The sequence below is a fragment of the Hippoglossus stenolepis genome, chromosome 7 (genome assembly GCF_022539355.2).
Source record: "Hippoglossus stenolepis isolate QCI-W04-F060 chromosome 7, HSTE1.2, whole genome shotgun sequence".
Classification (NCBI taxonomy): Eukaryota; Metazoa; Chordata; class Actinopteri; order Pleuronectiformes; family Pleuronectidae; genus Hippoglossus; species Hippoglossus stenolepis.
Genome location: NC_061489.1, coordinates 927,313 through 938,645, shown reverse-complemented (window position 1 = coordinate 938,645; position 11,333 = coordinate 927,313). Strand labels below are relative to the sequence as shown.

At 44.3% G+C, this 11,333-nt stretch overlaps 1 protein-coding gene across 1 annotated transcript in view; it reads left to right on the top strand.

Annotated features, from left to right (window-relative positions):
• The first annotated feature begins 1,470 nt into the window (after positions 1 to 1,470).
• Positions 1,471 to 11,333, top strand: part of LOC118112749 (alpha-1,3-mannosyl-glycoprotein 4-beta-N-acetylglucosaminyltransferase B) — a 34,928-nt gene continuing 25,065 nt past the window's right edge. The window contains exons 1-2 of the mRNA XM_035162285.1: positions 1,471 to 1,619; positions 7,935 to 8,123. Coding sequence (XP_035018176.1) covers positions 1,529 to 1,619; positions 7,935 to 8,123 — 280 coding nt within the window. The 5' untranslated portion in view covers positions 1,471 to 1,528. The remainder of the gene's footprint in view (positions 1,620 to 7,934; positions 8,124 to 11,333) is intronic.

Genomic DNA, 11,333 nt, shown 5'->3' with positions numbered 1-11,333 from the left:
TTGTACAGGCTGCGCAGTGAACACAGCGATATCAACCACAACCATGCATGTTCATTGCTCACTGCGTTCATGTAGAAATACACCAAATAATGTGCACACTGCTGCAAACCCCATTTAACGGCGTTGAAGCTTGCCCTCCCGCTGTCTCAGACGGCGCTGGGCGTCTGCAGTGTCCGCGCGAGGTCGCAGCTGCGCAAGACGGGAAGAGGGCACGTCAGGAGGAGCTCAGGTGAAAACTCATGTGACTGGCGGCAGCCAGGTCATTTTATTTATAGCTAAGTTATTATTAATTGTTAAATGTTCATCGTGAAGGGCCATGGGCATGATTTCACAAAAAAGGAAATAAAACATTTTTTTAAAAAGGAAAATATGCTTCTGACAAAAGGGCACATTTGTGCATCATGGGCAAAGGGGTAGGTGCTCCAGCGTAAAGTGTAAAACGAAAGTGCTCATGGAATCAAATCAGCGTTTAATGGTGACTGGCGAGGGGACAAGACAGCAGTTTTCTCCTTGAACCAGCAGGTTTTGCTGATGTCAGAATGACGGTGCAGGGTTAGGGTTAGATGATCCGTCATTAAATAAGAGTGACAAAGTTGAAGAACAGGTATGTTTAGTGTGAGGTGGAGTCTCCGCTGTCAGTCTGCAGTTCCCTTCCTCTAACCCAGTGATTCTCAAACTGTGTGGCGCAGAGGCATAACAGGTGGGGCGCGACCGGGAGGGGGAATGTGAGGCGGAACTAATGTTTTGACGTCCGCATTTCTCTAACGGCGGAACAGTAAACAAATCGTTCTTTCGCCGTAGCCAGGGGTCGGCCACCCGCGGCTCTGCAGCGGCTCTGCAGCGGCTCTGCAGCGGCTCCTGTAGAGTGTTGTGCATGTCGCGCATATTTTTCGCGAACAGTAAACTCACGTTCACGTTAATTTGTTAAATCATCATCGTATCAGGCCAGCATGAAATACCAGGAGCGGGCGAACGTGTGTGCGCCCCCAGACAGCGCACACACACAGGCCCCGGGGCTCCGCCCCCCCCCGCCCCCACTCATTCGCTCAGAGAGACACACAGTGAGATCAGAGCTCGTTCCCGTGAAGCAGCCGGTCAGTGACAAACAAGACACAGTGTTCAAAAACCAAGTTGAAAAGAAAGTACGATGAAGCCTGTCTTGCTCTTGGGTTCACAGTGAATGAAGGAGGACATGAGGAGAGACCAGTGTGTATTTTAGATCTGACAACTCTGGCAGCTGACAGTATGAGACCCAACAAATTAAGAAGACACTTAGAAACATTACACCCCAGTCACATGCATGTGTTCTTTTTGGTTGAGCTTTATCATCGTTGTAACAAAATGATTATAATTTAATTAATTTTGTTGGGGCAGGGGAGCGGGTGGGGCATGAAAACTATTCGAGCTCCAAAGTGGGGCATGACAGAAAAGGTTTGAGAATCACTGCTCTAACGACACCTCTACCTGCGCACATCACCTGCTCACAAAACGCCGCAGTAAAACGGAGGGACTGTCAGTGAGAGAGGAGATGAGGGTTTCCTCCCTGAGGTTTATATGTCTGCTGGCTTTCGTCTGTTTTGTGTCGTTTACTTGGATTAAATCGATCCACCGTGATGAAGGTAAGTCACCAGTGTACCTGTCGGCTGCATAAACCAACTTGTTCTTGAAGGAAATGCAGGAGATAAACCTGTAACTCCGCCGCCAGTAGCGGACACACAGCGCGTGTGAAAAACAGACAACCGACACACAGCTGATCTGCGGCGCGACGACAGCCAGTGAGTCCAGAGAGTTCGGGGATCGACAGTGAAGACTGGGAGATCGACCGGTAGATCGCGATCGACGGCTTGGCGACCACTGCTGTACGTGAAGCATGTTAAAGGTTAAATGCGTTGAAGCTCAGCCACGAATTCCACTGATGGAACCTCATGCTGCCAATTTGTGGATTGAAGAGTCGGAAGACTATATGGAGCTCTGATGCTTCTTTTGGCCTGAGACACGTGGTCTTAGATGGGCATGAAATTGTGGCATTGCAGCTTTGGAGACCTCATCTAACATTACAATACCTTCACCACAGGAATCAATAATTTCAACGGTTGGAGCTATTACCAATATATTTTTTAAATAGCCTCACTGATGACGTCAGGTTTTCCTGAAGCGTTAAAAGTGTCCAAATCAAAATATATTAATTAAGAATTTGACAACTGACATTTGGTTGGTCTCTGGTGCATTAGCTATATGGTTTGGGAGTGAAAAATCATAGGGTACACATACATTTGAGAAGCTTCGACAGTTATGCATGGCCTTATCAAACGAAAACAATTCAGGTTTGTTCTGATTGTCGTGGACATTTTCCTCATGCTCAAACTTTAGTTTAGAATCTAAAATGACACCTGGGTATTTAAAAATATTCACTTCCAATCTTTTCAGCCTGTCTTTTCTATAACATTTATAGCAACATCAGTTATATTGATGTGGTTGTTGCTTTTTACCCATGTTTCACACAAAAAACCGTCCAAATTGGAGTCACTCAAAAGTTATTAAACTCAGTCTCTGATAACACACCCTGTTCAGAGTAACTCAGATAATACCTTTTTTATTTTATTTGTAGCACCTGCTTCAGTATTCAAAACTATTGCTTCAACAGGCTACTGATCAGACAATAATTATTTCTCACACACACACACACACACACACACACACACACACACACACACACACACACACACACACAGAAAAGTTCGTTTATTTCGATAATTCAAAAAGTGACACTCATATTATATAGATTCATTACACACAGAGTGAAATATTTCAAATGTTTATTTCTTTTAATTTTGATGATTATGGCTTACACCTAATGAAAACCCAAAATTCAGTATCTCAGAAAATTTGAATATTGTGAAAAAGTTCAATATTGTAGACTCACAATGGCCCACTCTAATCAGCTAATTAACTCAAAACACCTGCAAAGGTTTCCTGAGCCTTTAAATGGTCTCTAAGGCTGCTTCAGTAGGCTACACAATCATGGGGAAGACTGCTGACTTGACAGTTGTCCAGAAGACACAAGGAGGGTAAGCCACAAAAGGTCATTGCTAAAGACGCTGGCTGTTCACACAGTGCTGTATCCAAGCATATTCATAGAAAGTTGAGTGGAAGGAAAAAGTGTGGTAGAAAAAGGTGCACACGCAACAGGGATAACCGCAGCCTTGAGAGGATTGTGAAGCAACGGCCATTCAAGAATTTGGGGGAGATTCACAAGGAGTGGACTGAGGCTGGAGTCAGTGCATCAAGAGCCACCACGCACAGACGTATCCAGGACATGGGCTACAACTGTCAGATTCCTCGTGTCAAGCCACTCCTCGTGTCAAGCCACTCCTGAACCAGAGACAACATCAGAAGCGTGTTACCTGGGCTAAGGAGAAAAAGGACTGGACTGTTGCTCAGTGGTCCAAAGTCCTCTTTTCAGATGAAAGTAAATTTTGCATTTCATTTGGAAATCAAGGTCCCAGAGTCTGGAGGAAGAGTAGAGAGGCACAGAATCCAAGTTGCTTGAAGTCCAGTGGGAAGTTTCCACAGTCAGTGATGATTTGGGGAGCCATGTCCTCTGCTGGTGTTGGTACACTGTGTTTTATAATAAACACTCATCACTAGTTATCAGGACCTGATCAGAACATGAAGTAACCTAATGTTGTTTGAATTCGCTCCAGAGTTTATGAATCTGCATTTAACATCATGAAAAAAAAAGACTCAACATTTTGTGCTCAGTACAACACGAGACGTGACGCTCACAGTGTTAAAATGAGCGGAGCGACATAGATTCATGTATTTACCCGTTAAACAGGTAACCCTAGCAACCATCGCAGAAATTGGTTGAGAATTTGGCAGCTCTTTGGTGCTCTGCACCTGAAGTCAGGCGCATAATTCCCACCGTCGCCAGAGGATATATTATGAAATTGTCAGTTATGTCTGCTTTAGGAAGCCAAGCACCTTGGCCTGCGAGCTTATTCATTTATTTGCTTTGTCGACCGCCTAGGTCTGATTATGCCTCGTAGTTAGAGAGAGATACAGGGCCGGCAGAGAGGTAGGAAATCATCGCTTGTCTCCTGAATATGTAGGATCCGGGATGGGATCGAGCGCCTGGAGAGACTGACCGAGATGAGAGTCTTGTGGCTGTTAAGAACTAGCTGTTGGAATGTACGAACTTCCAAGTTCGTTGATTTCAAATTGTAAACTTGTTGAATGATGCGCCTGACGCCTGTCGGTGCGCTGAGGACATGAGGGGGATCAATATGACACTTGAAATGTTGTTCGCATACTTGCCGACGTACTACGCGTGTTACCGGAGGATACCACTGGAGGGCACACCGGAGAAATCAGACCGAGTAGGACTTCTGGAATTGCATGACGTAAACAATAAGCATGTGACGCTCTAGGAGATTACTGTTTTGTTAATTTTAAGATTACAGCAGAAAAGAGACAGCGGCGCCACGTAGATGGTCTGTAAGGCCCATCAATCAAGTACGCCGTGACAAGCGAGTATGTTTCTATCGTTCACCGATGCGACAATTGATGGAGATTCACACCCAGTATTTTATAATGTCCGCCAGGACGTTTTGATTATTTGCTCCGCCGGATTGGCCCACTGATCTTACACCACAAGACACACAAAGTGAGCTTCCCCACCTTCTGCTACACTACCCCTGCCGTTCAAGTGCATATTGCATCTGGCGTTCGCGTAGCGTTAATTTCTGAGGACGTGCACAACTGACGCTCCAAATGGACTCAGGATATGCGAGACAGCCATCACGTGCACGCGTACGCGTACTCAATTAGGGGAGATGTAATTCGGGCCAATTCAGGTGTGTATTGCATGCTTTATACACGGCGCGGTTTTGTGATTCTGAAAGAATACGTTGCTTCCATGTCTCAGATTAGATCGCTGAATACGACAGATAGCGTCGAGTTGTTGACTCTCCCGGGGTAGACGAAGCAAATTGTGTTGTGGTTAATGCTGAAGCACGAGGAACTGCCGATCTACGGTCTCTGTTTGGACGCGGAACGCACTCTCTGAGTGCGGCAGAGATTAATTCGCCGTATTGGCGCTTTATCGCACTCTGGGATGGCGAAATGAGGCTGACTGGAATATGTTTTTTGCCTTGTAATACTCTGATTTGAGCTGTGCGGAATATCACTGAGGTGTGTGTGGCCACATTCAGCCGGAGCTGGGCCGCTGAGTGACCTATGCCTGGTTGCATCGGGGAGGCGCGCGCTGATGTTCGCTGAGCAATAAGCGCGGCTGCGGCGTTTGAGGGTTTTAGACGAGTGTCAATGTTCTGCACAGTGAGGACCGGGGACTGCAGAGTGGTCGTCAGAATATTATCTAAAGCTAAAGTGGTTGCAGGAGTGTTAAGAAGTACGATGTGATACTTGTCTTCGGGAGGGGCTTTGGCACAAGTCGCTTGTTGAACTGGGTCCGAACCTCTTGGGGATAATCATTGTCAGAGTCCGACATCGAGATGAAACCGATGTGAAATAAGGTGAGCGAAAGCTTGCGTTATGCGAGTCACTGAATGACAGCTGACTGCAGAAGAGAGGAGAAGGGATTTTTAAAGTTTGACAGCTGCTGAATGATTGGCTGAAAGAGACCGCGCCACACCTGATTGGATATGTAGGAACGCCCACAATCAGCTGATCACGATGCAGGTTAAGTCCTACTAGTAGGCCTATCCATCCCCAAGAAAACAATACTTCTCAACTGGAAAAGCAGAATAAAATCAGAAGGGTTGGATCTTTTAGCACAACAGATACCAATGGATAAAAAAACACTACAAAAAAAACAGTTTGAAGAGTTCAATAAAGTCTACTCAACAGTCCTCAAATATATTCTAATGCCTGTGAGTTAATGCCACAAAATATATGTGAAAAGTAATGTAATATAACTTGGGAGGAAGGATTTTTTTCTATGTCAAATATTCTGCGTGGTAGTGTAAATTGAAGCAACTAAAAAAGTTGAAAGTGTCATCTGGAGAATCAATGTGTACGAGCTAAACGCAGTTGTAAATGGTTGAAATGACATCATTGTAGGCGATTTAAAATTTCTAGTTTAAAAATGTAAGTAGTTAATTTGTTTGTCTATTGTTTATCGATACAAATGTCACTTGACATGTACGTAAGGACTGAAAGTAGTTCAAATTTAAGAGATGAGACATTTATTTTGATGTTTAGGTGCTGATGAAAGTTGAAGTGTAATAAAACTAAATCAGCTGAGGTAGGATAGTTTGGATCTGAAAACCAGCAAATTTGAGATGATGCTTGGAGTTTTTTACACTTCTCTAGGCTTCTACCTCAGCAACACTACACTGCTCAAAAAAATAACGAGAACACTTAATCATCACAGTATAACACCAAGTCAGTTAAACTTCAATCTGTCCATTTAGGAAGCACAAGTGATAATGAATCAGTTTCACCTGCTTTGGTGCAAATAAAAGTGGCATTAGTTGCAATGGAGAAGCAATATCAAGACAACCCCCAAAAAGGAAATGGTTTTGCATGTGTTGGCCACAGACAGCAGCTCTCTCTTTATTCTTCCTGACGAATTCTTCTTTAGTTTTGTTTTCTGCTAGTGTACTAGCATACTGGTAGCATGAGGCGGTATCTGCAGCCCGATCAGGTTGCACAGGTAGTCCAGCTCCTCCAGGACGGCACGTCCATATGTGCGGTCACAAGGTTTGCTGTGTCTCCCAGCACAATCTCAAGAGTATGGAGGAGATACCAGGAGACCAGAAGTTACACAAGGAGAGCTGGACAGGGCCGTAGAAGGGCATCAACCCAGTAGCTGGACCGGTATCTACTCCTTTGTGCGAGGAGGAACAGGAGGAGCACTGCCAGAGCCCCTCAAAATGATCTCCAGCAGGCTACAGGTGTGCATGTTTCTGACTAAACGGTCAGAAACAGACTCCATGAGGGTGGCATAAGGGCCCAACGTCCTCTAGTGGGACCTGTGCTCACAGCCTAGCACCGTGCAGCTCGATTGGCATTTGCCAGAGAACACCAGAATTGGCAGGCCCACTATTGGCGCCCCGTTCTCTTCACAGAGGAGAGCCGGTTCACACTGAGCACATGTGACAGACGTGAAAGAGTCTGGTGAAGCTGTGGTGAACGTTATGCTGCCTGTAACATTATCCAGCATGACCGGTTTGGAAGTGAGTCAGTGATGGTCTGGGGAGGCATATCCTTGGAGGGTCGCACAGACCTCAATGTCATAGCCAACTGTACCTTGACTGCTGTTACGTACCGTGATGAAATCCTCAGAGCAATTGTCAGACCTTACGCTGCTGCAGTGGGCCCTGGGTTCCTCCAAGAGCAGGACAATGCCCGGCCTCATGTGGCCAGAGTGTGTAGGCAGTTCCTTGATGAAGGCGTTGATGCCATTGACCCAAATCCAATTGAGAACCTATGGGACATTATGTATCGGTGCATCCGGTGCCGCCAAGTACCGCCACAGACTGTGCAGGAGCTCACAGATGCCCTGATCCGGGTCTGGGACGAGATCCCCCAGACACCTTTCACCAACTCATCAGGAGCATGCCCACACATTGTTGGGTGTGCATACAGGCACGTAGGGGCCATACACACTACTGAGTAACATTATGAGTTGCTGTGATGAAAGTCATGCAAGTTGGATCACCCTGTGGTTTCAGTTTTTTTCTTTGATTTTCGGTATGACTTTGAATCCAGCCCTCAATGGGTTGATGATTTTGGCTTCCATAGACTGTTGTTACATCAATTTGTTTTCAACAAATTATAGAACATCAGTAAAGATTTTTAACTTGAATAATTCGTTCATCAAGATCTGATGTATGATTTATGTGTTCCCTTTATTTTTTTGAGAATTGTGTTTTATAGTTTCAACAAAACGTTTTTTTCTCTGTCTCCAGGTTCAATCAAGCTGCCAGACCTACAGAACCTGTATGAGCGTCTGTTGGTGGCTGAGGAGTTGGGAGGGCAGGTCAGCAGGAATCTCAGCAGCATCCTGGAGCAGCTGAGGAATGTGTCCAAAGCTGCCAATAACACCCACCCCACCAGCAACACCACCAACACCATCCTAATCTCCACAATCTTCACAGGTAGATGCATGGCTGGATGGAAAAAAAATCTTTTTGACTTAATCTCATCGCCATAGATTTCATTTTATCTGCAATGTACGGTGGCCCTGAGAGCTCAACGCACTGCAACTGAAGAAAACACATGCAAGTGGACAAAACACAAGCAAAGTAAGAAAACATCTTCATCAATTTCACAACACAACACAGAAACGCACTGCAAATACAGAAATGCACAGCAAATACAGAAACGCGCTGCAAATACAGAAATGCGCAGCAAATACAGAAAATGACAACGGAAGTGTTGCCAGAGGACAGCTAAAAGTGATGGACACTGCTGCCACAGGAGACACAAAAACGTCCAATACATCAAACAAATTCGGTTCCACACAGGGGTCTGCAACCCGCGGCGCTGGGGCTGCATGCGGCTCTTCAGCCCCTTTGCAGTGGCTCCCTGTACAGTGTTGTGCATATTTTTCGCGAACGGTGAACTTAACGAATCAGTTTTCATATGATTAACGTGAACGTAACGATGAACGTCACGTTCATTTTTTAAATCATCATCGTATCAGGCCATCATGAAATACCAGGAGCGGGCGTGTGTGTGCTCCCAAATAGCGCACACACACACTGGCCCTGGGGCTCCGCCCCCGCTCACTCGCTCGGAGAGACGCACAGTGAGATCAGAGCTCGGAAGAGGGGGCATAATTGCTCTTTTGATAGTAAATATTTGTATTGTCCCTGCACAGTATGGACAATACATTGCCTCACGAACAGGGGCTTGCTTGTTAGCGCTGTTTATTCAGTTTAACAGGAGAAAACGGCACGTCTCTAGCTCAGACCATTGAGGAGTCATGACGCTCTAAAGACAACATGATATTTGATATCATATAAAGCCCAGTGGGTCTCAGAGGGTTAACAGTAGACATCTGCAGTAATAAAGTTTATTATTTATTAAAATAAACCCAAAACGTTTACAGTTTAGCAAATTTTCCAAGATCACTGACGGACACCGACTTTAACAACTCCAAACTGCGGCAGCAACAACAAGCGGACGTGTCCATCACTTTTAGGTGTCCTCTGGAAACACTTCCATTGTCGTTTTCTGTATTTGCTGCAAGTTCCTGTATTTGCTGCGCGTTTCTGTAAAGTGTTGTGTTGTGTTGTGAAATTGATGAAGATGCTTTCTTACTTTGCTTGTGTTTTGTCCACTTGCATGTGTTTTCTTAAGTTGCAGTGCGTTGAGCTCTCAGGGCCACCTGTAGCAATGGACTATTTACTTTGCATGTGGTAAAGCTGGTAGCAGTATTTCTTTCTTAAACTGTAAAAGTAACTGTCAAGTTCTCCAAGTTTTTTGTTCACCTCCTGCCCAAACTTGAAAACGGCCTGGTTAACTTTAAAGGATGCACGGGACAACTCACTTTTCTTCTCCTCCCTTTTGATTTTAAATCCACTTCTGTGCACAATGGAGGTTTGATATTGATTGTCGAATTTTCAAAGTTTTGTCTTTCAGGGTTAATCAGAGTTTTTTTTTCAGGTTGATAACCTTTAAAGACACAAATACAAAATATTCACAATATATAATAACAGAATATCCATTTACCTGTACATACAAAATAGAAACCAAACTTGATACTCTAAACAAAAATATTCACTTGTAATCAAGGTGAGTTAACTTATATCATTTTCATTAACTTAAATTACTACCACACCACACTTCCAATATCATAATCAAATTAAATCAGTCCATTTTCTTTTTTTCATACCAGTAGCGTCTGTGGTTAAGCCGCGAGGTGAATGCCGTCTTGCCTTTGTCTACCTGCTGAGACGCCAAGTGTCCAAACAGGTTTTTTCACTTTTTCTTAATGAAGCAGGGATTTTTTTTTTTTTCTCTCTCTTCATCTTATAGCTCCGCCGGGAACGGCAACCCAAAGTGAAACTTAGGTTCCAGCTGGTTCTTCTGCGCTACGTTAATCAGGTTTAAAGACGATTTTTGATTCTTATTTCTGCCTTCTGTTCTGAGTTTTAACTCAACAATAACCAACAGTATGTTGAGCTGCAGCAAGTAAAAACTGGCTGTGGGACACAGAAAGCTGTTCACCTCAAAGTTCAGTGAAGCTTTACTCAGTACACAGAACTCTGAACTGGAGATTCAGTCGTCTTATCCGTCGTAGTGAATGAGGCCCATTGTTGTGAACATGCTGTTGTCGTGATCGCCCTTGTGATCGTCTGCACCTTCCTAATGCATTTCACCTGTGTTCTATCATTCTTGCCTCCCTTGTGTGTATAAGTCTCTGTGCTTCCCTTCCTCTTTCTCTTGTCAGTTTGTCGTCCCTAGTGTTTCCTTGCATGTTGAGTTTTGATCTTCGTTTTTTGGAATGCTGTTTTTTTGTCTTAGGTTCCTTTTCCTCGTGTTTTGCCTACAATAAAGGACACTTAGTTTTTTCACCTGAATGTGTGGCTCCTGCATTTAGCTCCTCCTGCTCTCCTTTTGTCTGACAGGTGTGCCTATTAATCTGTCCTTTTATCACTCAGTACACACAGTAGCTAAAGATAAAAACTTTGTAGAACACTTAGCGTGTAACCTTGAGTGTGTTAGCCAGGTAACTCTGTTTATCACACTTCACTGTAGGAATATCCCGCACCATGGACACTGGTAGTAGAGACACAACAGTGATCAGTGCTATTACTGTCTTAGCTTCTCAGCATTGGCTTCATGTAAAATTTAGAATAGTATTCAGAATCTTGCTTTGTCTATCTCTTTCTCTGTCCCTCTCACTCTAGACAATGTTGATTCAAACATTTCTTGCAGCCACTCACTACAGCTGATAATCATCAATCAAACAATCATCAATTGGTTTGACCAGTGTCAGTGGCAACAGTAGTTCTACATAACTGCTTTGTATGCACAGACTCGTACATGTTGAGAGATCCTGACCCCCCGGAGATCCACATCAATCTCGAGGAAGATATTTAATATCATTAGTGACATCATCATATCAGCAAATGTATAGATCATGTTGTGATCAAAAAGACAATAAAACCATTAGCCATTAAACTCTGGATGAATGGAGAGAGGACGCTGAATCAAGAGTCATAAAATAGCTCCTTTTTGTCAGGTGGCAAGGAAGCATACAAGGCTGGCCAATAAGAGGCCAATAAGAGGCATCAGACTGGAGAGAGATCTCAAAACCAACAACACCAAGGATAAGTGGCATGCTATCCAGTACTAGG